This window comes from Colletotrichum aenigma, assembly GCF_013390185.1.
Source record: "Colletotrichum aenigma strain Cg56 chromosome Unknown KSG_Cg56_contig06, whole genome shotgun sequence".
NCBI lineage: Eukaryota > Fungi > Ascomycota > Sordariomycetes > Glomerellales > Glomerellaceae > Colletotrichum > Colletotrichum aenigma.
The window spans coordinates 3,055,950-3,083,853 of record NW_023500912.1 but is presented as its reverse complement, the minus strand read 5'-3'; the positions used below and the strand labels follow the sequence as shown (position 1 = coordinate 3,083,853).

At 54.6% G+C, this 27,904-nt stretch overlaps 5 protein-coding genes across 5 annotated transcripts; 3 read left to right on the top strand and 2 right to left on the bottom strand.

Annotated features, from left to right (window-relative positions):
- Positions 1–11,335: 11,335 nt before the first annotated feature.
- On the top strand, positions 11,336–13,462 carry CGCA056_v009854 (uncharacterized protein; the record flags this gene model as incomplete). Its single annotated transcript, XM_037325101.1, has 3 exons — positions 11,336–11,785; positions 11,840–12,233; positions 12,288–13,462. The coding sequence occupies 3 exons, from the start codon at positions 11,336–11,338 to the stop codon at positions 13,460–13,462; spliced, it is 2,019 nt and encodes a 672-aa protein (XP_037176312.1).
- A 727-nt stretch (positions 13,463–14,189) lies between these two features.
- Positions 14,190–16,065, bottom strand: CGCA056_v009853 (Lysine--tRNA ligase; the record flags this gene model as incomplete). Its single annotated transcript, XM_037325100.1, has 2 exons — positions 14,190–15,607; positions 15,687–16,065. 2 exons carry the CDS (start codon positions 16,063–16,065, stop codon positions 14,190–14,192), a joined length of 1,797 nt encoding a protein of 598 aa, XP_037176317.1.
- Positions 16,066–16,894: 829 nt separating this feature from the next.
- Positions 16,895–17,274, top strand: tim10 (Mitochondrial import inner membrane translocase subunit tim10; the record flags this gene model as incomplete). Its single annotated transcript, XM_037325099.1, has 2 exons — positions 16,895–16,992; positions 17,091–17,274. 2 exons carry the CDS (start codon positions 16,895–16,897, stop codon positions 17,272–17,274), a joined length of 282 nt encoding a protein of 93 aa, XP_037176319.1.
- A 3,666-nt stretch (positions 17,275–20,940) lies between these two features.
- Positions 20,941–25,243, top strand: CGCA056_v009851 (UPF0658 Golgi apparatus membrane protein; the record flags this gene model as incomplete). The annotated part of the gene is made up of 4 exons (XM_037325098.1): positions 20,941–20,967; positions 23,650–24,179; positions 24,237–24,699; positions 24,752–25,243. The coding sequence occupies 4 exons, from the start codon at positions 20,941–20,943 to the stop codon at positions 25,241–25,243; spliced, it is 1,512 nt and encodes a 503-aa protein (XP_037176439.1).
- A 1,120-nt stretch (positions 25,244–26,363) lies between these two features.
- Positions 26,364–27,753, bottom strand: CGCA056_v009850 (LisH domain-containing protein; the record flags this gene model as incomplete). Its single annotated transcript, XM_037325097.1, has 3 exons — positions 26,364–27,347; positions 27,406–27,539; positions 27,618–27,753. The coding sequence occupies 3 exons, from the start codon at positions 27,751–27,753 to the stop codon at positions 26,364–26,366; spliced, it is 1,254 nt and encodes a 417-aa protein (XP_037176440.1).
- Between the last annotated feature and the right edge of the window lie 151 nt (positions 27,754–27,904).

Sequence of the window (27,904 nt, the reverse complement as noted above, 5' to 3'; positions counted from 1 at the left end):
CGCCGTGGGCAGAAAGAGCAGCTGTCTAGTGAGTCTTGAGAGAAGGCATAAGGTGAGGTTCGACGATGGGAAGGTGCGACTGGCAGGCATGGGCAGGTGAGGTCTCCGTCCCGTACGGATACTTTTTGGTGGGGAGGGGGGTGGGTGGTGCTTTCCCGGTGGTGGTTCGCTGTGGCGGCCCTGGCATCACCTATCGTTGAGGCAGGCAAGCAGAGACAGCAGTCAGTGTCAAACGGCACACTCACTGGCTGCGCTCTCAGATGCAATTTGATATGTGTCCATCGTCTGCTAAGAAAAAAAAGGGCAGCAAAGGCAGAACGACAGGGGAAGAGGAAGGAAAAAAGGGTACTTGACGGAGCACGTCCCGTGGGAAATCTACTTTGGCACATGTACCTCTCATTGGCGCAGGTACTCTAATTGGCGAGTGGGGCCATATGGACATCTGGCTGCTCAGAGTGTGCACAGGTAGCTCCTTCCCTGTCGTTGTTGGCCAGGTGCGAGAAAGGCGTGGCCCGTGCTGCACGCAAGCGAGTAGGACGAAATTGCAAGACCCGTCGCATCCACATCCACATTCACATCCACATCCACCACGGGAGACGAGATACGTACCCATCGACTCAGAGCGAGCCTTTCCACAGTACGGCCAGCGTCAGGGGTCGACGACGGGCGAGGGGTGCGCCTGCCTGGACCCTGCTGCTTGGCCGGGAACATGCCATGCGAGATCCACTTTGGCCGCCATTGCCAGACGTTAGTCGCCGTCCTATTTCGTTTTTTTCTTCCAATCTGCAAAAAAGTTGCTTTTCTCTGCTTGTTGGCCTGCCTCACCTACGGATACCGTATATGCGACTCTCGCTCTCAGCTCTCAGCCCCTTATCACCACCACCATACGAATCATGAATGCAAAAGGCTGGGTGGTCGCAGCAGTGCCAGATGCACCTTCACACTTTTACGCGCCGTCAGCCCAGCAACCCCTAGCAGCCAACCGTCTCGCCGTTTGACGAGGCCGGACGAACAAACCACCACAAACCACACAGCTCCCACGAGGTGGACCACGGGAGATGGCTGGGTGATTTGGATGCGCGCTGAACCCAGACCTGGACCTGGGCCTGGACGCCCACTCAAGATAAGGTACCGTTCGGAGGAGCCCAAAGTAAAGGGGCGCCCTCGTCCACCGCACTCTCTTCCTCTCGCAGTCTCGCTGCGGCGGCGGCAGCACGGCAGACGCAGACCTGCTCGCTGCTGTGTTTTATCACCAACGGGATGTGTAATTAAGGTCAGAAACCGCCTGGGATGCCGAAGCACCACCACCCAGGGTCCTCGGCCATCAACATCGACTGATGCGTGCCATGGACTGTCTTCAGACTACTCGCACTGTGGGCTCAGCCATGTATCTGAACATGTTTGTCGTTGCGACTCTGCGACTGCTACCCGCTCACCTCCTTTTGACAACAGCGCATCATGCTCGTCTACTCTGTACCGGATACCGTTACATTCGATGGCCAGAAACTGAAGCCGCGACGATCGAAAGTGGATAGGCGAACGGGGCGGATGGACGGATAACGATGCCATTCCATGCGGCCCTTGGGAGTTTTTACACGACACTGTTTCTGCTGGCGGCTTCTTCGTCCTTCTCTCGGCGGTCTGGAAGCCCCTTTCGAAACAATACGACAAAAAACACATAAATGCACAGAAAAATCCCAAAACGAGACCGCATCAGCTCCGGCCAGACTCGCGTGATGTCCTGCAGCCAGCCCATGACGGACGTCATTGCACCTCGAGGGGTGCCGTAGATGCACTCCATTCCCGTGCATTGCATGCAGGCCAGGCATTGCATGGCAACCACACTCTTACTGGAGCCCACCTCTAGCCGCTACCTTAGGTACCCTACACGAGATGTAGGTCCTGCACGCATCCCACCACCACTGCCCATATCGCGCCCTTTCGTCGAGACAGCTCTGATGAGATCGCCGCTCGAGGCACTCACGGCACTGAATCTGCTGGGACAGTACTGAATCCCCGAGTCTCGAGACCCGATAGACAGCTCCCACAGGCTGCGCTGGGGCTGCATCTAGTTCTGCTAGGCATATTCTCGCCGTAATGAGCGCGAAACAGAACCGATAGATCACCACCACCACTACTTACGTGTACACACCTTTTGGACGATGTGCGCCAATCCCCCACTGTCAGACCGTCGTCCTCTGCCCTACCACATGAGAGCACATGGCCAAGTGCCGGCATGGCTAGGCATTCCGTCGACTGCATCGCCGTTTTCGCCTCCCACCCGCTGACTGTACCGTTCCCTGAAAACCGTTGCCCACGACTCCAACATTAAGAAGGCGATCGCCAAAGAAAACCCTCCTTTCCTCCTCGTTAGGATAAAAAAGGGGAAGGGGTCCATCTCACTACGGGCATTTTGCGACAGGCGCCTTTGTTCCTCCGGCCCAAGTGTCAGGTCACTTTTCAGAAAAAGGAACAAGAGACAAACTCGTTTCGTTAAACTTGGCCCAGAATCCACAATGGTTCGAAAACGACAAGAGGCGGGACCTCGAACGGGTAAGCAAAAAATAAAAATCTACCACAAAAAATTGAGGAGCCAAGGTGGTCCCCTATTAAACCAACCACGCCATAGGGCCACGATGGAGAAAATGGGGGCGAGTGACTGGGCCGCCGTTCCTCCTCGAGATGTGCCGCTAGCTTGCTAGCTGCATCCTCTTTAAAACCATGTGACTCAGGCCAGACCTGCTGCTAGGCCAAGGAAAATAGGTGAAGTGAAGGTCCTGAGCGGGTATTGACGATCCAAAGCCTGCTGCGCGCACCTTATCCTGACGCTTCATTGGCAAGAAGCCAGCCTGCGCAGGAGAATTTTTTTCCCCTCGAGGAATGTCGCAAGACGTCTGAGTCGGGCAATGAAATGCGGCGGTCAAAGAAGAGATACTCGCAGATGTCTCGCTACGAGTACTTGGTAGATCGTGTGAAAAAGGACACCACCACCACCCACACACGTTGCGACGACTGCAACTCCATCTGCAGCTGCATCATGTACGTTCCACGCAGAGGCACGATATCCTCCTCTGCAAGGACTGCGAACGAACTGTCCGCCACCTGCCAGTCACCGTCCACCGTTGTCCGTGTGCGTGTCGCTCGCCATCTCGGAGGAGGGGTCTAACCCTCAGAATATCCCGTATTGAACACAGCACAGACTGTCCCGTCCACGGATACCCCATGGAACGGCCGTTCTGCCTTCTCGCGATGCATGGAACGAGCTACTTATCTAATACTATGCGGTCGGTACGGACATATGCGACGTAGCTATCCAGAACGTTTCGGCCTCTGCCTTCCGTGGCGTGTGTTCTTGGTCCCGCGGATCGGATGCAATTCTTACGATGCGTGTCGTATCTGTATCTGGTGCAGAACCAAGATGTGTGGCATGGCGCGATACCTCCTTTGCCATTCGTCCACGGATACTGCATACCCAGCCTGACCCTTGAACCGTTGAGAGAACGGCTGCATACCTGTCCTGCCATCGTAACAGGCAAGCAAGAGCAGCAAGAAAAAAAAAGGAGAAGTCGTTCAAAGAAGACTCGTCTGAGGCCAGCACGATTGGGAGACCCACCTACCGTAACGGAGACGAGAAGAGAGAGAGAGACACCACTCTCATGACAATCAGAAACAAAAGCCGCCCGACACTGTGCCACTACCAATCAATCGGAGATCCACCGGGTCCTTGACTTTTGGACCCATTCCGCATATTTGATCCAAACAATCCTAGTTGCCGCCAGGCCTAGTCTTGGTTCTTTGCTCTCTCTCAGAGAGCCCCTGCAAGCCTGCCGACAGGGACTGACGGGGATGTAGGGGGTAGGAGGCCCGGCTTCCCTGTCTCTCATGATCAGCGCAGCAAGCAAAAATCAGAGATACATACGGGGATTTTTTTATTTTTTTTTTGTTCCTTTCGCAGATTCGAGGACTATAGCGCAAGAACAGGATACATTAAATCTGCCTCCACCCTCCGGTCCTTGAGATGCGCCCTGGAAATAGCCGCTCTTCTGACTCTGGCGGTCAGCCGCCAACTCGTCCGACATTTGCGGCCCCGAACGATCACTCCCGTCTCGTCCAGACAGATCTCTTCAGTCCAGACCTGCCAAGATGCGCGAGGCTGACTCTAGCCCCCAAGGCCCCCTCCGATATTCATTCATTCGACACCGTCTGGACTCCCCAAAGGCATGACACTGACCGTCCGTCCTACCGCACGAGTCTAGCAGGTCCCTTGGTCACTGGTGGCCCTATTGAGGCTCGTGGGCTCGTAAACCCGTTGTCCGTCACTTTGGATATTGGCGTACCTAGCCCATCTGCTGCTGGTGGGTTCAACCACACGGAAGGGGGGCGGCGCCAGATGCAGATGCGCAGGGACGGTAAATTGCGGCCGCTGCCGAGCTAACACTTTCGCTGGATGGGACACGGCGGCGCTTCATTTCAACAAAGAGCCTTGGGGCGACCGTCCGGGTCGGCCACTATTGGCTTCGGGGTTCCAGCGGCGGCGCTACCATCGCGATCTCCCATTTAACCCAACTTTGGCCCATTTCCGCCTGAAGCGTAACCTGCAGGATTGTGCCCCGAATGGTGAACGAGGTTTGATCCCCAGTCAGCCCGAGGCACGGGCTGTCCTTGTCCTGTCTTCGTCCTGTACCTTACAGAACATACCTAACCTAACCTTACGCAAGGTACGACGAGTGTCCACGGCGCGGCCTGACGGGAGACAGCAGGCGGCCGGCGGCGGGATGAGGGGGTTGACGACGCAAGCAAGCCACCGGAAAGGACATGAGAGTTCAGAGAGTCATGCTCGACTATTATGCGGTTGCCCCTGAACGGCGCGAGCATAGCCTGGCCATCTGGGCTTGTCCTTAGAGAGAGAGAGGACCGGCAAGGCTTCCGGCCTGTTCTTGCTTGGGTTTGTCCGCTCTAGGGTCTTCTTGACGGCCAATACGTTCAATAAACCATTGGAAGTTCCGTGGGTTGTGCGGTTGAATTGGGACGTGGGAGCCACTCGTGGAATGCGATCCGACGTCGTCCAGGGAAGGGGGGACGATGGCCGAAGCCAAAATCATTGTTGAATTATGCCGTCAAATGGGCACCGACAAGCCTTTGTTTGCCTTTGCCTTTTGCCAGGTGCTGGTTGCGCGTACGATGTACATCCCTCCTCATGACTACTCCCCCCACAACCCTGTCAGCTGATCCCTGTCCCATCTCTCCTTTTTTATTTTTTCTTCGACCTGGGTCGGACAGTGAACAGGTCGCATTCGCAGCAGATTTTCCATCTCGGGCCCCACGCAGTGACCAGTCACGCTGGCGGTGGGCTCCAGGGAGAGGCCCGGCAGCCGGAGAACAGCTCATCGCTGCGTGGGACGAGGCTTCGGAGCCGGACGAGGACCTGTCGTCGAACTCAAGATCGGTGGTGGTTTCGATTTGAGGCCCCGTCCAAGGGTGGGTTTTTCCAGGCGAGCCGGACGGAAGTATTCTAGGTTCGTCCGGGTCTGGAGATCACGGGCTATATTATTGCCTATTACCAGCAGACTAGCAGCTCGTCTGAGACCGAGATGAAGAAATAGAGTTGGTAAATGGGATCTTCGGCGGACCGCAGAAAAGGTGTTCATCAGACCACGTACAGCCCTGCTTGGCTGGATGGCGACATCGTCATCTTCTCCTCAATCTCGCTGCAGGGCATGTCGCCATCTCCCTAATCTAGGTTGACGAACTGCAGCATCGCGCAGAAAAAAGGGCACTTGATTAATTCGGGCCGTCGTTGCAGTCACAGATACACATGACCGGAGGGGGTGCACGGAGGTTGGGGGAGGGAACTTGGAAAGGGTTCGGGTAGCCTGGCTGGGAATGGTGTCTGTCGTTGAAGGCATCGTATCGGATTGCCAGGTAGGCATGATTTGACAGGGCATGGCGGTGCAGCAGGTGAATCTGCAGCGGCGGCGGGCGGCACCACCCATCAAAGAACAGATGGTGGCTCGGCTCGTTTGATTGGATGGGGTGTGTGTCGAGAGATAGCAACGTCGGACGGACGGCGGGAGTAGGTAAGTGGTTGATCAGGATCTTGCATCTTGTTGGGTTTCTCTGTCGGCGGATCGTGATCTGATGACACTCACGCGCCCTGCTCAGTGTCTGCCTTACGTAAGGTCACGTTGGGGCGGTGGGATGCGTTGGGCAGTCATTCGCCATCGTCTACCGAGTAGGTTCCGTTGTTCCCTCGCGGGGGAGGAGGTACGGTGTAGTTGGCAGACGAGGCAAGTGAAGATAAAATTGGAAGTCGGGTTTCAAGGTTCAGGCAGGAACATTCATCTTGGCCCCGTCTACATCGAGGTACCGGCGGGAAGGTCACTTACAGCAGAGACATCATCGCACCCTCCCTCTCTCAAGTCACTCTTTCCCAGTCTTGCGGTCCAGCCGGTCGCTCTTGCCTTGCTTCCACAAGCTTCGTTAGTCTGCTCATGGTTTCCAAGGTTCTTGGTTCTTGGTGCTGGGCTGAAGATTTCCCGCCCTGTTCTTCCTCTTGTCGAGGCCCATCTGGTCTCCATCCCCACCACTCTCGTCATCCCACGTTGAGGGCGACTTACACATCACACCAGCTACTTCGATCGAGTACGCAGTACACTACACGGAAAAGTCAGGGCAAGGCAAGGTACGAACCCTGATGGACTGGCCTCGTTGCAGCGGACAGTCATGCTGCATCCTTCCCCTCGCCTTTCCTGCTTGATTGTGGGATTTTCCGGCTGCATTTGGTGATAGTCAACAGATCACCCCTCCTCCTTGTCTTTTTCCTGCGCATGCGCATGATCACACTTTATTCCTCTTCAGGACAGTGGGGCCCGCCGTTTGGAATGCCGTCCTCACCCGGCCGTTTTGCAACTTTCTTGGCTCCGTGGCACCGCCGTCCGCCGTGTCGTATGTCGAACGACCGCCATCACCACAGACAGAGATTGATCGTTATGCAACCCTCTCAACTTGCTGCTGTGCTTGGCTCTGGTTGCCCATCGCCACGAACGTCTGAATCAGCCATCCAGCAACCTCCGTCTGGGGAAGCCTCCGTCGCCGGTTGATTGGCCGCCTATGCCGTCGTCTAATGTCTGAGACAGACGGCCTTGGGGTAGCTCGAGGCCGCCCTGCGGAGTGAAACATTGCTACACTACGGCAAGCCCACGACACCCTTTGGCTTGCTCGGCTCGGCTGAGCTGCTCCGTTAGCCTGCACTCTGAGCAGCCAGCACATGCCACATGGAGCTGCTGCCCCGTTACCGGCCGGGAAAACGAAGAAAGGCCCTAGCCGGTCCCTGGTTGACACCGGCACTTTCGAAGCCAGCTTCATGCAACGAAAGGCGAGCTTGCCCCCGACGATTCCGGTGTGCTAGGATAAGAGCTCGTTGTCGGCTTGATCAAACGCAGTTTCGACGGTTTGAACTTGATCACCCACGACCTCAGAGCTTCCCCAACTTTGGCCGCGTTGACCCGGCTTACGGCCTCTACCGGCAGACCCGTCGAGCAGAAGAACATCGGCAACCATACCAACTCAGCACGCATTATTTCGCCACGATTGCGCAGTTCGTCGGAGCTTATTCTGATAACCCACACCGAAGATCCGGTCGATCGTAGTGAACACAACCAACCACCGCCGTGAGCTGTTCAACCCCATCACTGGACACCTATCGTCAGCTGGTACTCACTAGCCCGCCATGCCCGCGATGTCGCAAGTGAAACAACCAGTTGCTCGTTTGACGCAGGTGGGGGGCCGGTCGAGACACATGGAGAAAGGCAGGCATTCCGCTGCAGAGGGAGTGAGGCCGCCACAATTGGTCCAAAGTCTACCTGGATGATAAGTCCGGATTATCATGCTGGCAAAACCGCTGCCAAGGCATCCCGGGTCTGCCAAAGTGCCAGCGTGCCAGTGCCTGTCCCCGAACCCATCCCCTTCCTCCGAGCTCCAAGCTGAGTAGCTTGCTGGGCAACGTTCATGTGCTTTTCTCAAGGCTGAGGGGCTGTCCCGAACAAAGAGAATCTCCAACGTCCGTTGCCCGCTAAACCCAAGCAGTGATGCTAATACTTCGGATTCTGAGTCTTTCGGGCACCGAAAAACCGTCGTTCTGATGACACAGCGGTGGACAAAGTCTCAACCTCTTCTCCAACGCCTGATGCTAATGCCGTATTCCTTGTCAAAGCCAGTGGCTCGCTGCGCCGGCTTCTGCTGCCGCAACCCTCTTCGGGGCTGATTTTCGCAGCCGACATCTGCTCGCTCGCACGAAGTTGCGGTGACGGCCTCCGATACTGGTCCGCCCAGGGTTCGACACCACAATTGCGGTATTGATCCTCATGTCTTGCACACCATGGCTGGCAAAGCCCGGCACACATCAAAAACGTTCATGCAAGCCCCGCCGTTTGGCATGCACATGATGCAGCCTTCCCTCTCGGCTTCTTCCCCCTCGCAGAGTTCTAGATCCGCGTCTCATTGCATCCATCGCACCATGGCGAGTCAAGTGCCCGCCATCGACTGCACCGGAGAGTGCGCATGAGTCCCATGGAGCGCATGTCGCATTGTATGCCCACGACGTCAGCGGTCTTGCCATTTCCTGGGCCTTCCTAATTACTTCGTTCGTCGCCGACAGTGCCGCTCAACACCCCCAAAGGCTCATCCAACCGTACCATCCGGCCTAGTGGCCAATTTGGCGTCATCTGTGAGATGCTATTTTGTTGTCTTTCGACCCGGTGCTTCCAATAGGGGTTACAGCTCTTATCACCCTCATTGAGGAGGTCGTCAAGCCACCGTCAGACGGCACGTTCCTCTGGCTTTGCGGCTTTCGACTCTGTCGTCCTAGGATCTGGCTGTCTTGGATTACAGGCTCTAACCTTGGCCCAGGATCCGCGATCTTGAACAATGAAATCCGGGCCACTTTTGAAGTTACTTTCAATCTGCTGCTTTGATTGTGTCCCGACAAGCCTGAGCGATTTTGGATAGTTCTTGGCAAGCTGAGAGGGCCATCGTTCTAAACTACGTTTCTCTGGATCAACTGCCTTTGGCTGCCCGCTGACTGTACATTTGTATGACTGGCTGCCATAGATTGTGGTTTGAAGAAAGTTGGCTCCTTCAGTTCCATCCGAGCTTTTGACATTGCCGTCCTAAATCCAATCTTAGTTGCCCTGGGGGCGTGAGATTCTCCTGAATGAGCCTCATCGAGCTTACCAACGTCTGCTACTGGAACCATGGGCTAGAGTAGGTCGTGTGGATTGCCATCGTTCTTCGTCATCTGTGATATTACTATGCTAGCATTATATTGCCATTGTCGACGTCTGAAATATCCCTCGAGATGCCAACAAATCGTGAGGTGGAAGGCGTTGATGTGAACACCAGCTGCCTTGGGAACGTCATAGAATCGTCTGTCCCTCGGGAGCTTTCCACCACTTTGGAGCTCGCGCATCGTTCTTTCTCGTATCTCGGCTCATACCAGTAGACTTCTCATGATTCAAGGCGAGATGTTGTTCCCTGATGATTGCGCTTTTCCTGCCCAGTTCGGGCAGGAAGGCTCCATGATATATCTACCTTGATTACGTGCCTTCGTAAATGTGATCCATGCCAGTAAGGCAAGATTTTACTCAAGCAGGAGAGTACACCTTGACTGTCGCTCTCCTCTTGATTGAGACTGTAGACGATCTCCCTGTCGCCTTCAATAATCTGGCTAGAGGTGCAGGAGGTCTTCACGAAGACGGCAATAGCTCCCTCGAACAGCTCTGCATTGAAGATGAGCACATCGATACTTTACACTCCAATGAATAGCCTGCCGAGGCCTCGAGTACACAGTTCTTTGTCTCGTAGTTCCGTTCTTTCAATCAAAGAAGACCTCGTCGTGGCCACTCCATGCCTATTGTCTGTCACAAAGACCGATGTATACGCCTCAATGCCATTGTGGAAGTGGCCCTTCTGGTTCATCCGTGGCCTCAAGTATCAGTCCAGTCCTTGCCCTCGCCCTCAAGGCCAAAAGTGTCCCGACAAGTGTCCATCTACCTCTATAAGTCTTTCCGAAAGTTAGAAGATCAGAAGGATGTCATCGTGAAGACAACCTTGAGACCACCCCATCACCATAAGGACCTCCCTTCCGGGACCTCCTTCCCCCTCATCGCTGCCCTGATGGCAGAGCTCTGGCAAACCTAAGGCTGCCAGCCAACCCGTGCAACCAACCCTTCCTGCCTGCGTCCTCATCCCATCTTCGACAGACTCGTCAGGAGTGATATAAACAGACCGTCCAACGATATTCACTCCTCGACTGATCTCATTTGACCAAGAGTCATCTGTATTCACCTCCTTCTTCTGAAAATATACCCATCAAGGCAAGAGACCTCCAATTGATTGTTTCCGCGTTACGAACCCGTACGGTATCGCTTGCCCTCTCTTCAGTCGTCCCAGGTATAAAGAGCCCTCCTCTCCTCTCCTGGTATCTACCCACGGTCAAACTCGACTCAAGACATCTTACCATCTCGACAAACAACGACGAGATCAACACAAGAAGAAGCTTCAGCTTATTCCTAATCATCATTGAACACACTTGCTCGGCCTTCCCAAGATCGTGAAGGCTTTGCGGCACCACCTTCCTTAACAGACGATACCGTCCCAACTTCTCCTGCGTCGCCCCGAGCAACCGCATAGATACGCAGTATCCTTACAACATCAGCATTCATCCCGACTACAGGTACGTTATTTTCCTTTCAGAGACTTCTCGAGAGCACCGAATGGCATTCCTGACGTGCGGCGATCTGGTCCTTCCTTCCTTCCACAACCACCTGGCCACCGGCCACCTATAAAACCATCTCCTCTTTTCACCTCCCGTCTCGCTTTCTCCCTTCTTCTTCATCACCACCAACCCCCCCCCCCCCCCCAACACAACTTGCCTTACTCAACCTCTTCTCCTACAACCACCACCCACTGATAACCTTTTTGGTTTGCAGATATTATTCCCCTCTACCTTCCGCGACTCACATTGCTTTGCTTCGCGCCTGCTTCTTCCTTCCCATTTGCTACGTGAGCTATCTCTCCAGAAGCCTCACTGCTCCTTCCCGTGGCAACCTCTCAAGTCCATCCACAGGACATACAATCTCATCCCCGACTTTGGCTTCTGGATCAGCGCAAGAAACCTGTACGCCTTTCCATTCGGCCCTGGGTCTTCCCTAACACGCTTTCTCTTCGCGACCTTCCTACTCCAGCTCATCAACTTACCCAAAGCCGACTTCAAGCCCGCCAGTCTTTTACTCAACAGCAGTCTCATCGTCATCCTCATCGGCCAGACATAGTTAAAATGAGTCACTTGGCTAGAATCTTGGCCGCGAGGGAGAAACCCCGTAAGGGTAGGAGTCACCTGGAGTTGATCATTCCTCAGGGCCCCTGCCATCCTGTGGTGGGCGGCACCTACGACGAGCAGTACCAGAAGCAGCTCAAAAAGGTCACGACGCTCATCGCTGGCTCCCAACCCTTGCCTGAGCTTTCGAGAGATGGAATGCCATCTGTTGAAGAATGGGACTCGCTGCGATCGAGACCGACCCCAAATGCCGAGTCGCAGTTCGTGTCGCAAGGCTCTCAGGGCACGGAACAGACAATCAAGTATGAGAAAATATTGGTGCATCTCTTGGATACGAACTACGAGGGTGCGACTGCTTTGATATCGAGTTTGTGGTCTCATGACGCGAAGAACATCGGACGTCTGGCTAGCACTTCCAAGGCTCTCAAGGAAGCCGTCAGCAGAAGTGTAGTAAGTTTTACTCCCTTTTCAGTCTTCATGTCCTCCAATACTAATATGTCACAGTCTCGCTTCCACATGCCAAGCAGAAATTTCAGTTTCTGCGACTTCACCGAGTACACTCTGGTCCAAATGCCAGAGAGACCAGAGAATGTGAGTGATGGACTTCACAAGCATCTTGTCGTGATTGGCAAAGATCTTCTGGCGCTGGCAGCCCCAATCACGGGTATTCCCACGCTCTGGGAGTCTGATGACAATCGTGATCGGATGTGGGCATGGGCCGAAAGCCAGACGGGCAGCTTTGCCATGACTGTGAAGCTTGCTCCTTACTACGCCACTGAGCGTCGGCTCCTCACAATCGAGCGTCACTTGAGCGCCAAGCAGCAAAGCCTTGGTCAGGTGGCCGTTCGAGCTCCGACTCATCATCATCTACGGGAGGCTACATGCACAATCCCATTGCGTGAGTCTTTTCCACATTGCGCCTGATATGGGTAATAAGCTAACAATATGACAGTTCGGTCCTTGCACCAGTACGGAGCCAATCTCAATTGCCTCCGCCTCCACGAGGTCCCTGGACTGGACCTCCGGGTCACCAAGTTGGTCCTGTCAGCTTGCAAGAGTCTGACCAAGCTGGACATAGTCGAATGCGAGCTGCTGCACTTCAGCAGCATTGTGCAGCTGCTGGACATTGTTCATGTCAACTCGAAGGAGGCTGAAAAGAACCCTGTTCAGCTCCAGTTCCGCCCCAAGACGTGGCTCGGAACCGACACCGGCCGCCAGGGCACGATGGTGCTTTCTTTCGACGGCATCCAATACAACAATATTCCGTCGGCAGTGATGTCAACCGTCTTCATGGCCGTCGTCAAGGCCGTCCCCATGGGCATCGACCTGGTGTCGGAGCACCGCGAATTCCGCAAATTCATCGACATCATCCCGATGCGACCAGGAGCGATGACCCTCTTTTTGCACAACCTTACGGTGTACATTGACACTATCCAAGACCCGGTCACTTGGGAAGCGCTAGACGAGGAGATCCAGAAGGACTTGGAGGACCAAGTGCTCTTGTCCATTTGTGGTACGAAGCTTTCTTTCTACAAGAGAGACACTTACTATCAGAAGCCCTATGAGTGCGATTCCTGTGGTTACAGCCTTATCACGGCCTTCTTCCGGGAGGAGATGAAAATTCGCCGCGCCGATCAGCGCACTTGCAGAATCTGCGAGCTTCAGAAGAAGCTGGACGGGCAAACTCATCATCGTCTTCTTGAGAAGCGGGATCTGGTCGATGATCTGTTGTTCAACAGAGACGAGGATATGATCAAGCAGACCCATATTGCCACCATGCAGATCCCCAACAACGACCTGAACAATGTCCTCGCGTCGACATTTCCAAATCCTTTCGTGAGGGACCCAGCGATTAACAGCGGCCATCGTGAGCTAGCCTTCCTGTGGCACTACAGGCTCCCGACTGTAGAGGCCCTTGTGTCACCGGACCGGCAGTACGACATTCTCCGCGCCTCGGGTAGAGCCGCCTTCCTGGACGTTGCGGACGAGATTGCAGCTTTGAAGGGCGTTTACCCAGACCATCCAATGCTCACTCGACAACGTCAGGCCACGGTCAAGAGCATGAAAAAGACGTGGGAGCATTACATCTGGCGGGAGGTCGGCAAGGGAGAGGCCGGCTTCTGGTAATTATTCCACATTGCTCATCCGAGTTACGAGCACAGCTCGATTCAGCAAAACACCAATATCGATTCTCTGAACTCCGAAACACCCCCTCCTCCTCATCATCCGCAACATGATTGAGAGTATATAATACAGGATATGGGTAAGGATTGGGTTGTACAATGGCGCTTGGATGCTTGCCAGCATCATTATTAGAAGGAGAATTGAGACGACAAGGGCGCACAAGCATGATCAAAGAAATCATGCTTTCAAAGAAGCAGGCAGGGCATTGCAGGAGCACTGGATCGAGAGCCAACAGAGCTCTTCTTGAACCTAAAGATGCCACGATATGGGCATAACGGCTTGCTTTTCATGGACGGATGGATAACGGAAAGGACCGCGAGGTGTTCACCTCCACCCTTTCTTTGCGGTTTATTTCCTTGGTTCTTTTATTTCTTTCGACTCGACATCAGGATGGATTTGGCATTGGGAGCTAATAATGAGCTCGAGCGGCGACTCGCTCATGTACATAGAAAAGGCACGATATTTTCGCAATGGACTCTTCGCACATGGCCCCATGAACTCAAGTTGTCGGTGATGTCGATATTGACTCTTGAATAGTGGTATTGAATCCTCCGGCTTCTTGATGCCGGGGGTAGTCTACAGGTTTGACATCTATCTCGTGATGTTGTACAAAAGTGGTACACGCTACAATGCTCGAAACACTCGTCTCCTCTCGTCTATCCTCCGCAGCTCAGGAAGATCCCGATCGGTTCTGCTCCCCAGACGTCAATCCCACGACATTCCTCAACGTACCAAAGCTCAGACAGTCGCTGATCCTGTTCGCGCCAGAAAACAGCATGACAAGCCTCTCAACACCACATCCCCAGCCGCCCGTAGGTGGCAACCCGGCCTCAAGCGCCTTAATGTAGCTCTGATCAAGCGGCGCGTCCCTCGCAGCCTCCTGCTCCTCCTCCTCCACACTCTTGCCGGTCCCGAGCACGCGGTGCTCCGCAAGCTTGCGCGCCTGCGCCTCGGGGTCGTTCTCCTCCTCGTACATGTTGGCCAGCTCGCGGCCGTTGACGAACAGCTCCGTGCGCGCGGAGACGAGCTGCAGCGTCTTGGGGCAGAGGAAGCTCTTGGCCAACGGGCTCATGCACACCGGGTGGTGCGTGATGAAGAGCGGGCCGCCCTCGAAGGATTTCGGCTCCAGGTAGATCGCCGCCAGCCGGTCGAGGAGCTTGGCCATCGTCGGGGGCACGCCGCCGGGGATCTCAATCTTGGCGAGCGTCAGCACGGCGAGGAGCTCCGCGTACGCGTCGCGGCCGGTCAGCTTCGGCAGGCGGATGCCGAGCGCGGCCTCGAGCGCGGGGATGAACTCGAGCCGGCGGTAGGGCCGCTTGAACTTGGTCAGGTCGACGGGCTGCAGGGACGTGAGCTGCGTGTCGATGAGCTCCTGGCAGTGGTGCGCGAGGCCGGTGAGCAGCTCCTCGGTGCGCACGATGAGCTCCTGGAGGTTGGTGTAGGCGCTGTAGAACTCGCACATAGTGAACTCGGGGTTGTGGGTGGCGTCGATGCCCTCGTTGCGGAAGGCGGGGCCGATCTCGAAGAGGTTGTGGACGCCGCCGACGACGAGCCGCTTGAGCCAGAGCTCGGGGGCGATGCGCAGGGACAGCTCGCGCGAGGGGAACTCGGTGGCGGTGGTGGTGAAGGAGCGGGCGACGGCGCCGCCGGCGTTCTCGGCGAGGATGGGCGTCTGGAACTCCAGGAAGGCGCGCTCATGGAAGTAGTCGCGCATGTACTTTGTGATGTGCGAGCGCATGCGCAGGACGTCGGCGACCTCGGGGTTGACGATCATGTCGACGTGGCGCTTCTGGGCGCGCGTCTCCGGGTCGGTGAGGGACTGCGGGATCTGCTCCATGGTGGGCGCGAGGAGCTGCGGCAGGACGACGGCGTTGAGGGTGAGCGCGCCCGTCTTTGTGCGGCAGGGCTTGCCGGTGAGGGAGATGTGGTCGCCCTTCTCGATCATGCGGGTGAGGAGGCCGAACTTGTCCAGGGTTATCTTGTCATTCAGATTGCCGAAGTTGATCATGCCCTGGATCTTTTCAAACTCATTTACGATGGTGACGAAGAGGAGCCTCTTCCCCTGGGTCCGGATGGAGTGGACGCGGCCTGTGGCCTTGGGTCAGCAAGGGAAAATTGGATATCGCTGTGGCAGTGTAGCCCGCCTGGTGACATTGATTTTGCGTACCATACAGGGTGACGATCTCCTCGCTCGGCTTCTCCAGCTTCTCTTTAATCCACCTCTTCTTGAAAACCGGTACTGACACCTTCTTGGTCATGTGCTTCAATCGCGGGTACCGGTCCTTAACGAGAGCCTCGGACCAGTCCCCGGTGACCTCCTCCAGCGCCTTAATGCGCATCTTCTTGAATTCTGACATAGGCTCCCCCTTTTGCAAAAGATCCTTCTCTCTCTCGGCCTCTACGCCATCCTGCGTCCTCCCCGCAGCTCCGTTCTGGAGTCTGCTCGTGCCACTTGGCCGCCCTACATGGAAGGACCGAAACGGTATCGCGACCTGCGGGGTTCGTACGATGGGCCGTAACAGCCGTAATCTCTGAATTGAGGTCATCGTGCCTGGTTTCTCCTGTTAGTGACGTCTCTTGCCAAACTTGCGCGAGCTGTAGGTAGAAGAACAAGGAGGTTGTGAGTGTCAGGTATTTGGCGGTTATACATCACGCGCAGCAAGCTGCGTAAGCCGCAGCGGTTCTAATGCTTGCAATCATCATAGAGGAGAAATGGGAGAATAAGAAAGTGTTTCGTTCCCACTTACCAGCATACTTGGGTGGCTCAAGAAGATGCTTGTTCTTCTTGAGTTACCGACGAAAAGACGACTAGGTGGATGGCAAAATTTGTGACGGCGCGATTTTGTTCAACGCATCCTTGACGTTATCGATAAGAAAAAAGTTGGCCGGCCTGCAAGACGGCCCGAGGGGTTCCCTCTAGTACCCACTTTAAACGACGCCTGAAGCCTCAATTAGGGGCTATTGTCGTCCCTGTCTTCGTAAGTGCTCTATGTCGCGACCTCTTAATTAACCAGACTCAAGAAGCCGCGAAGACTCCGAAGGCTACAGTACGATGGATAGGGTCAGAGGAGTGCTGGAGAGACACATGAGGGGATCCGGCTTGGGTGTTGGTTACTCAGCAAACTTCCCTGTTCGTGATTGGTCGTAAAGCTTTGAGAGGCCCGTGCACACCGTCAAACCTGCTTGCACCTGTCCAGTCGCGATGCGATAAGATAAGGAAGGCTAAAGCAGAGGAGCTTCGTAAAATCTCGACCTCAGCGACGTCAAGCAGTCCGCCGCAGCAAACAAGCTACGAATAATCAACAACCACACCCGACGACGTCACCGTTTCCCCGATATCTCTCCATCACAAAACCCTCGAACACAACCGTCAAGATGTCTTTCTTTGGAATGGGTCGCCCTAAGCTCTCTTCGGAGGAGAAGATTGCCATGGCTGAGCAGGAGATGCGTCTGCTTGCTGACATGCACAACCGGTACGTTGAACATTGGAGCTCCCAATCCCATATGCTATATGCTTGATGTCGCTCTGTATTCTTGGATTGCAACATGGGCTGACTTTGCTCCGCGCCAGCCTCACCAAGATCTGCCAGTCCAAGTGCCTGCCCGACTACCGCGAGGCTGACCTCAACAAGGGCGAGTCCGTCTGCCTCGACCGCTGCGCTGCCAAGTTCTTCGAGGCGCACATGAAGGCGTCGGAGGTGATGCAGGCCGAGAGTCAGAAGAGAGGCGGTGGTATGGGCGGCGGCATGTTCTAAGTCTCTTGACGAACCGAGATGATGAGCGATGGAGAAAAAACAAGAGCGGGATGGATGGGACCGTTTGGAAGGCCGTTACGACGACGCTCCGTGCGGCAAATCTGCCGTGAATACAGACTGTACGGATTGAAGGTCCCGGGTGAACGGATTCGTATTCGCATTGCGAGCCTGGCTTTGCATGGTCTGGATGGTCACCAGGGATTTGGGTGTATTTTGAAGCACCGAGACGGGCTTCGTGTATAATATGGGATGTGATGAATGTCCTTGGAGTATCAATGAACCACCCTCACACTTTCACCTTACCTTTTGCTCTAGGTGACACCCTTTGCTTTGCTTGGGTAGGACTGGCTTACATAGCCATAGGGCTGGTCAACATCGGGGACAGTTCTGAAAGCTTTAGTCTTAACTACAAACGAACGATGTTAACGGCAAGAAACCAAGGGGAATAACTCGCCCTGTCAAGGTCGGGACTGGTCCGGGGATCAATGTCGGCCATTGACTTTTGGTAAAGACATAATAATTTCCTATATCTTCTCATGCAGAGCCCGATCATCTCATCCGAGAAATCTCGCATCACGTTATCCTCATCTCCTCGACGATGAAGGTGGGCAGAGGGACTTTCCACAAACCGATGAATGCTGTTAACTATTCCTCATCGTGTAGAGATCCGGCAAGCCCGGAGTCGGCATGTCGAATGCGGCTCTTGGCCGTCTCCAGTGTGGATTTCTTCTTACCCATCTACACCCATCAGCAATCAAGTCGGCACCGCTGGCCGTTTCAGACGCTCTTCGTGGAGAAACGCCCGCACGTGCTCTCACCGATCCCGCGGAAGGAAAAACGATCGAATTTCCCCGGGCAAAGTTGAGGAGAAGGTCCACGTGAGTTTAAGGCTTGCCAGCTGCTCGGATTCATCTCGCATCTCGAGACCGTTCTGTTGGTCGGAGAAAACCCACGCAACACACAGCAAGTTTGTGAAATGATATTACGGCGACGTTGCACAGCCCAGGAGGCAGCCAGGCATGAATCAGCCCGACATCTGAGTTTCCCATGGCAGAGCAATCAAGAAATTACGGATAAACCCAGAAAATCGGGTGCCGGACTACGGTTGATAGACTTTTTGGCTTTTTACTGGCTTGGAATTAGATAAGGTGCCGCGAGAACCCAGATTTGGACCACGATGTCGCGAACCTTTTGGTTTTTTTAGATTGGTCATCCGAAGTCATCAAAGTGAGTTTGTCGATTTTTCAAACAATACATAAAAAGGGGCGCGAATGAATTTGACATGCGCGCAAGAGCCAGTCTCCGGCTTTGGCCAGCAATGCAAGCACATCCACCAATACATGCTCGCGTATCCGTACATGGACTGGGAGGGATGGAGGGAAGGGGGGAAGCAGTGAGAAAAAGCCAAGTCATGAGTTTGTTACATGACTCTGCTTCTTCCCCCGTCACAAATGTTGCGAACTGAACAGCGATCCAATGTCGACCGTCTTTTCATGTTACCCCAGACAACCAGGGGTAAGCAGAGCAAGAAGAAGTAAACGGTCGTCCACGGTCTCCCAAAATGAAGGCACGTCTGCTGTAATGTATTCGACGGGCAAAAACACTGGGCCCCCGGATTGTCCAGGATGGTTATACGGAGTATTCGTACACGGCAGACGAGGGGATAAAAATATTGTTCCGCAGGATTGTGGTTCGTTCGGGGAGGAATTAAGGATTCCCTCGAGGCGAGATTATGGAAACCTCATTCGGTGCCGAACTGCCCAACAAAAGTCGGTCATGTCCAGAACGTCCCTTTTTTTCGGGGCTCCTGTTGCTTCGCTTTCACTGTAGCAGAAAATAGAAATCGAGAATTCCTCTACTAGCCAGGCCCAAGATTACCTGTTGATTTTGCCTTGGTTGTTTTCCCATTCTTTGCCGATCCGCTCCGCGCTCCCCGCTTCGCCGGATATGCGTCGACATAAAAAAAGGTACGTGGGTGAGACCACGGACGGTAATGACGAACGGCGGAAAGGGAAGAAAAAGAACCACCTGAAGCCCACAGCCAACAGCCCCCGCAGAGCATGTGGTGGCCGGTTCATCTACCCGGCCTTTCTTGCTTGTCGCGCATCTAGCCACGGATATGCGCGCGTGTAAATCTGGTTTGTCGTTGGGCTGGGCATGAAAGGGAAAGATTACCTAGCAAAAATGATGCAAATCCCAACTCTGTCAAGCACTTCAACCCGAGAGCTTGGGGCCTCGCTCGTTTAGATCTGCGACAGGGGGCGGGCTGGCTGGCTGGCGGCGGCGGCGGCAGCGGCACCAAGGGACGGGCGGGCATTGACGGGGTCTGCAGGATCGTGCGAGGAGGCTGTCCCTGGACGAGAGATGGGCAAACTTTTTTCTTCTGATTTTGGGTTTAGGTGGGTGTGTTGAGTGACAGAATGTGTGGTTGATGCGTTCCAATACTTCGGATGATGAGGATGACATTGGGTTACGGCGGCTAAGCCTGCGAGCATTGACTGAGCTTGTTTTCCTGGCATGAGAGAGAGGCATATGCAAGACAACGACATGTGAGGGAAGACCAATGGGAGATTTGCGACGGTTGGTTACCCTTCTTTTCCATTCCTGGCCGTGGCCGATTTCTCTCTCTCCCGCAAAGAATGTCACTGGCATGCGGCAAGGTCTGATGTTGGTGGTGGTGTTTGGCAAAATGTCTTCGGTGGATGGTGGTTCAATTGACTGAGCCTCAAACCGTGGTGCCGCGGTGGAGTTCTACGGCGTGGCTTAGCGGCCCTCCCTTGCAAGTTGCATCTGTCGTCACTGCACAGGGTCGATCGCCATCAACCGCGCTTTCACCATCGCCCATTTCTCGGAGCGGCGCACACACACGCTCACACGGACGGGTTCCCTGTGGGGATGATGGGTTGGTTGGGTTGGGTTGGTGGTGTGGGATCGGAGCCCGTGGGACACGCAGAGAGACGCGGCACGGCATTGACGAGGTGGGAGGGGGGGATGGAGATGGATGCAGGGAGTGCAACGGTGCCATGGCCGACGGGTCGTGGAGATGACATGACGGACGGCGAAGAAGGTAGGGTCGGGTTGGGTCTTGAAGTTGACGTAGGTTGTATGCCGTTGAGTGGCATTGCAAAAACACGCATCTCCCTCACTCAGACAAAACAGCCGATGGAAAGGTAGAGCACAGCAGAGGAGGCCTCGTCTGAAGTATCGAAACAGTCTAGGAAAGAAAAGCCACCAAACCTCACCAGAGCTTCCCGGCGAAGAAAAACGAACGGGAACGGGAGAGAGCGTATCCAGAGACGCGTATTCTCTGCCTTCGCTTACGGGGTCTTAGGAGAGGACATATTGCTTCTTCTGGTCCCCGTTGGAAGAACCGAACGCATGGCGGAGCATGCCGTGGAGACTGCGGGTTGGTAAGGATACGGACGCTAAAAGTGTCTGTCTCTCCCGTGCTGTGGACTACGGTTGTTTTGGTCTGAAGTAGTGCGGTAAGAAGCCAAGACCAAAACAAAACAAGTCAAAAAAACTGAAAGAACGATTTGGAAATTGTGTGATTCAGCCTCAGTCGTCTCTGCTTTACTGCATGTGACGGAATATTTTTATAGATGGGGATCGTCAGAACAAGTCAGCCTCTATTTCAGCCCCCTCTACGCAGGTCTAGGTCGCACAATGGAATGTGAGGACATGGGTCTGACGGTTCGTTGACGGGCCTATCAGCTCGGGAGCCACGGCGTCGTCCGGCTGGGCACGTCGTGCCGGAACCGCGACGAGGTTGGGCAGTCTCGTGGGCGTAATGTTTAGGTCGTGCATTACCGTGAGGTTAAGTGGTACGGTAGGGCAGTCTGTCAGGGTCTTTGATGCACCTCAAGTCAAGGACGAAGAAGAAGCCTGTGGCTGTACAAGCCTCATGTTGCAGTTGTTGCTTGCATCTTCTCCAGATTTCACCTGCGGGGGAGGGAGGGAGGGTTGGCTGGGTTGCTATTACTAGAAGGGTGTTTGCTTGCTTGCTTGCTTTTGGCTGGCTGCACAACAAGTTTGAAGACCACCACGGCGAGAATCTAGCGACATTCTACAGCAGGTAATTAGCGAAGAGAAGGTTCGGTCCCATAATTGGCTTCTAGCGGCGCGCGGGCTGGGTGCTGTCAACACAAGTCGTGCATGTTAGCAGGGGAATGGGTCGTGTGCGTGTCTCTGCTGTCGCTGCAGGCTGACTTGCATGAGCCGTCTCCAGCAACCAGGCAACACTCTGGAGGCAGCCATTCGGCAGGCGGTGGGAGTGAGATTCCAGTCGTGCACTAGCAAATTGTACTTTCGTACTTGCACGAATGCAGACGTCGGTCCTTTGGTCAGATGGAGTCGAGGACTCTATTCCTGGCGCAGTCCCGTCTGCACGCTGCAACCTTGGACCCGGGTTCGCTGCACAGCCCTACTGTCCCTGGAAGAAGAACCAGCCAGCCTCTCTTGGGTCTGCCAGTCACCCAATCTGCCTCCAGGACTGGCGCGAGGAGCACCCACCCTCCAAGGAAGAGGTGGTATTGGATCGGGGGGGAAAGCCTGAAAGTCTGGAGACTGGAGCGGCCGTGGCCGTCCATGGCCGTGGTAGTGCACTGGCGTTTTGGCTGTGCTGTGCTGTGCGTTGCCGGCACTACTTCACACTTGAGAGAGTCCTTGCTCAGGTACGGAGTAAAGTACGTACAATTGTCGATGGAGTGTCTTGTAATTAATTATTGCCTATGATGACGGTGACGGTGAACGGGGAGCTAGGATTGCTGTGCTGTGCTTTTTTTGAGGCCTCTCCGTCTCCTTTATCCATTTCATGATAAACCGGGCATATGCTGTCTTGGATGCGGTTGTGACTTTACTTTTCGCCCCCCCTCTTCTTCAACATCAATCAACAGCCTACACACAGCTGAACTGATCTGCAACACACGACTGTCGACCGGTCGACGAATATTCGTTCGAATACCTACTGCCAGATACCTTAGTATACTCGACTACGACTACGACGAATACCCTACCGTCCCTACCTCTAACAATCGCGGCCGCCCTACAGCGCATCCCTCCATCGATCCATCCGCGATCCGCCGCACTAATACGAGAAAAGGAGGACGCCGAGTCCTGCACCTGCACTTGCGCCTCAAGACACACAGTACAGAGTACACGCCTCTGCTCCGCAATACCAAGAAACTCCCCCAAGACCAGACGACGCAAACCGCACTCGCACTGCGCGGCCAGACCATCCAGCGCCCCACCCGCCTTTTCGCCTTACATCTCACCCAGAACGACACTGAATCCTTCCCATGAGGTGTTGATCGACCGCACCAGCGAATCGAGGCCGTCCCAAAGCTCCTTGGACCTTTCCAGAGACCACCATCCCGCTACCGTCTGACTTCATCATATCATCGCTGCCGCCGTCCGTCATCGAGCGACGCCGACTTTCGACTTTCGACTTTCGACACTCTCCTTCATTCAACTTGTTTATTTTGCCCCCTTCGCATCCCCATCAATCAACCCATCCAGGGCAGTTCGCAGTTCCTCGGCCTCTGCACCCCACTAATTGCCCAATTCCTCTTCTCCAAAACCCCAGGCTTCCCTGTCCAGCCTTTCCGTCGTCCGTCGTCCTTGGTCGCTTGGCCCCCCCCCCCCCCCTTTGGTCCTTCGTCCTTGGTCCTTGCTCCACCCGTCTCTCGCGACACCTCGACCTGCTCACTCCTGGGTCTCCACCCCCCTGCTAGGTTTCCCTCTTTCCGCCTAGCGCACACCCCGGTCACTGCCTACTCTTACCCCCAGGTCAGGTCAGTGGTACTGTGCAGTAAGGTGCGCCTGCCTGCCTGTGTGTGAGTGTGTGTGTGTGCCTGCCATTCTGCCTCCTGCCGCAGCTGCAGCAAGTCGGGTGCTGGCTCCTGCTTTTACTACACTACCACCTCCCCCCCCTCCTGCTCTCGCATCTCCCTCCACAGCCGCAGACCGCAGACCACAGACCACGCCCAGCCTTCCTTCCTGCCTGTCAAAACCCGGAGACAGCGAAAAAGGGCCCTGGGCCGTCTTTGTACTGAACAGATCAAACTCCTCAACCTGTTTCAGCTTCGTACCAACAACCACTCCTCCCCTCCCAATTCCCTCTTTTTTATTTTTTTCAACAACAGCTGCCCCCTTGCTGTCACTCAAACCCAAAAACAATCCCGTCCTTAAGGAGAATAAGGCACGAGCGAAACTCTCTGTTCCCGTCGTCGCTTTTTCTTCCTCCCTTCTTTTAACCTTCTTCTTATTTCCTCTTTGCCAGAAGCGCCTGCTTATTGTTTGTCGAATTTCCTCCGACGGGGTCCTCCCTCGCTCTCCACTCGCTTTTATCCCTTAACCACTGCCACCCCCGAATAGAGAAGTCGCCCTCACGCTTTCCGACACACTCACCCGCCCCCGACCCTCCTTCTCCGACTGGCGCCGCCTGCCGTTGTGTCAATCGCATTACACGACGACAGTCTCGACCGCCCTGCCGTGTCGTCGTCTCCCTTCCCGATCGACGACCCCCTTCCGCCTCACAAGAACCACCTGACTCTCGACTCCTTCCGGGGAGTCGCCAACACCGTCGACCTGGCTACGAGGCTAGACTCCCGCCGCTCATTGCTCGGCGGTGACCCGAATTTTGCCGGCTACGACCAAGAACTCGCAGCGCAACAGTACGCTCAGCAGTATCAACAACAGTACCAGCAACAGTACAACCCACCCCAAGCATCATATAATCAAGGATACGCCTTTCGCGAAGGTCTCGCTCCATCCACAATGAACGGTTCTCATCCCGCTAGCGGCAACCAGGGCTTCATGGGCTTCGGCTTCATGGGTGCCAAATGGCCCAGAATCTTCTTCGGCATCACTCTCGTCCAGGCCATAATCTGCCTGGCCTTTGAGGCGTAAGCCCATCGCTTCATCGCATAGTGTGTGATCGCATGTCGCTGACAATCATTTAGTTATGTCTTCTGGAAGTTCCAGACCAGCTTGACTGACGATGCGCCGACCGGCAACGCCAAGGAGGATTCGCCCAGAAAAACGATTCCCACCTTTCTCACGCTTTTCATTTTCGGATTCTTGTACGAGTTGGTTATCGTTTGGGATGCTCTTAGGGCGAAAAACACCATTCAGGTCATTGGTGTTTGCATTGCCAACCTTGCCTTGATGGTATACACTGCCATTCAGGTGGACCAGATCGCCGAGGCTGTCGACGAGCTCAAGAGAATCAACGCGCTCATCAACCCCAACGACGACATGTGGGCTGACGTCAAGCCGTATCTTGTCGCCATTCCCTGCATCCTTGCGTTCGGCACCATCACCATGGGTTTCGTCGCCTGGAAGCTGTACCAGGTCTTCGCTTGGGACATTCTGAAGACGATAGGAGCCGACTACAGAATGAAGAAGCGATTTCTCCACTACCAGGTACGTTCATTTGTGCCATTTCACCCCGGCGTTCCTTGCTAATCCCATCTAGATTTACATCGCACTCCTGAAGTTCGATTTCTTCTTTTTCCTTGGTTTCACCGTTCAATTCCTCGTCATCGTCAACGCTAGAACCGATGCCGAATTTGGCCTGACCATCGCCGCGATCCCCGTCACGATTGCCATTCTTCTGATGGCGGCCTGGTTCACCAGAATCGAGAACAAGATTGGCATGATCTGTGTTCTGGTCCTCTACTTCGGCGCTCTGAGCTACTTCATTTTCAAGCTCGTCCGCATTTACCAACCTGCGACTCGCGACCAGTATCAACCGGTCAGAAAGTCTCTTACCGCCTTCACAGTCATCACCATCCTCCTAATTATTTGCACAATTGTCAACTGCGTTGTCTGCATGCGCAACTTCAACGCCGGTCTGAAGACTCACCTGCGCAAGCCCTCCAAGGATCTGGAAAAGAATCCGGACTTGAACTCCATCAACCTTCAAGATGTCAAGCCCTCTGTCGCGAGCCGAATGACGATCGACTAAGAAGGGTGGAGCTGGCTTGACCCGATGAAACCGAGGCACCGAACGATTAAAAAGAGACGCCGCGCGATTGTACAAAGACATGACTTACGAACAATGCCACCTTTCTTATCCAAAAAAAGACTTGAAGCCCAGGAAGGGATCGTGGACGGACGGAACGGTGACACGCGGGCCGGTAGCGTGTTGGACTGGTTGAGATTCCCCATCATCGGCTTTTTTTTTTTTTTTCTTTTTTTTTCTCCTTGTTTGTGCACATTGTACGGCGTTGACGATGCTCGCTCCCGCCACCCGAACTGTGGGGGACGAAGACTGGGAGCGGAGTTTACGGATTATTCTACTTTGGTCGCACTGGCGACTGATTTGTAACCCAGGATACCACGATGACCTTTGGGACCGGCGCCTCCGACTGCGCCCATATGGACCACTGGCTCTTCACAGCGTCGAGGCCGCCTCTGGGTTTAGACAGCGATTTGCTTTCACCACCTTTCCTTGCTGTAACCTATCTAGCATGAGATAATTCAGAACGTTGATGAAACAATGTGTCCACGAAATGTGTTTCCGTCTATGAAGTGAAGTAGTTTTCATGAGCAGTTTTTTCCAATTCTAAGATTCCCTACGGAGGTACTGGATTCATCGCAAAAGCCAAAGTGCAATTTTAACATGTAAGATGCTCTGGCATGGTTCAAACCAATCTAAAGAAGTAAACCCCAGAAACAAGGGCGTTTAATTTACACTCGGTTGTTGCCGTTGACCTTCATAGGTCTCAGTACCCGATCAGCTCACTCCCGGACAGAATCTATCAAAGGCCTGAGACACGTGTGTGAAGTGGGTTATTTGATTGTATCTCATATTCAAGAAACTAAAAGACGCTTCCCAACCCCCCAACGACCCGGTCATCAAAGTGAAAAAGAAAACGCCAACCCCTAAAACACCAGAATTTCCCCTGTTCCTAGACGCCTTTGTGGTCCCAATCCCCTCCAAGTCGCACCTGTTCACCGCCCCACCTTGTTTGTAATGTTTACCTGTATCAATAATGTACTCTACACTTCCCCGCTTGGGCAAAGAGGAATTGTATCTCGATCGAATGACATGTCCCAAACGATGTGGGCGTCTCTTCTCTCTATCAGAGCTTGATCTCTCTGGCATCCTTGATGTGACCCTCGTTGGGGCAGTACGGACATTTGAACCGTGATCCTTTGGTGAGACGCTGCAGTGACTCCTTGCAAATAACATGGCCGCAGGGCAGCATCATTGGCGGGTTCTGCTCCGTCGTCTGCTCCTTGCTGACAGGGCAGACGAAGATGGGGTGGTAGATCATGCTGCGGGGCAGGGGCGTCTCGAAGGCAAGCTCGTTCTCTGTTGTCCACTCCGTCCTCTTGGCCTTCATGTAGGTCGTGTACTTGATGAGCTGCGGGAGGGCAATCGCACCAGCAGTCGCGGCCACATAGAGCGGGGACTCGGCCGATAGCCCCAGCAGGGAGCAGAACTCCCGTGTGAAGGAAAGAGCGACGTCGTCGAACGCAGCCGAGGTCTCGAAGATATTGGCGTAAGGGGACTGGCCAATATTAGAGGCGTACACCATAGCGCACGACAGCTGTTGAATCTCCTTCAGATGCCGCGACTGAAAGCGTCCAAAGTTGGCTTGGGCATAGGCCAAAGCCCCTGCGCGGCCATTCGAGCCGGGAGGGTCGTCAGGGAGGCCGTTTATTTCTGGGCCCTTGAAGAGCCAGACGAACTGCAGCTTGCTCAGCTCGAACTCGAGGTTGGAGCCACGAGCCTCGAGGTCGTAACCGTTCAACTGGGCCCACTCGATGGCGGGCACCAGGTTGCGGTTCTTAAGCTCATGGAGGATGCTGTACATGTTTGCGAACTTGTCTTGCAGTTCCTGAGATTGAAGAGAGTGTATGTCGGTCTCGAGGTCGTTTGGTGAGTTGCCGTTGGGGGAGGCGGCGCGCGGGGGAGGGCGCTCATGGGCTTCGCGGAGGAAGGTTGAAGCAACGCTAAACTGGCCCTCGCGCAGCATGTGCATGGCAACTGCCCGATTTATTAATGAAGGATACGAAGCCATCGCATCGTAGTCTGTCGGGAGAGGTCGCAGGGGGAATGACTGTGTAGCTGGTGTTAGTTGATGTTCGTCCCATGTATGGCGGGCTCGTGAGACGCACCTTGTCGAGGGCCTTTCCAAAGACCTTTTGCGCTTTCGAGACGTCTTTTAGGTCGTTGTTTATGGAATCGAAGCCAGCGTTGACGGGGTTTTGCAACTTCGTCATGGTCAAGCTTGCGCGGTGCGGATCGGATGCTGTCGCACGAGGAGGGGGAATGTGAGCACACGACTGCGGGCGATGGCGGGGGTTCCGTCCTGGGACAGCGAACGTACCATTGGCAATTTGCTCGCGCGCCTGGACGAGCATATCGAGGAGCTTATCGGCGTCCTTGACAGCCGAGTTGAGAGTCGCTTTGCGGAACCGGGAAAGCTCCGCCTGGAGCGTCATCATGGGGTTCTGTTCCGCCATGTTGGGGGCGGTCTTCGGGATGGCTCGTATATGGTGATAAGTGGGAATTGGTAGTGTAAATGGCGTAGTGTATGTTGCGGCGGGCTCGAGTGATGGAAGTTACGACGGGTAGGTCATGGTAGCGGGAGATTCGATCGAAGCTCCGGTCGTC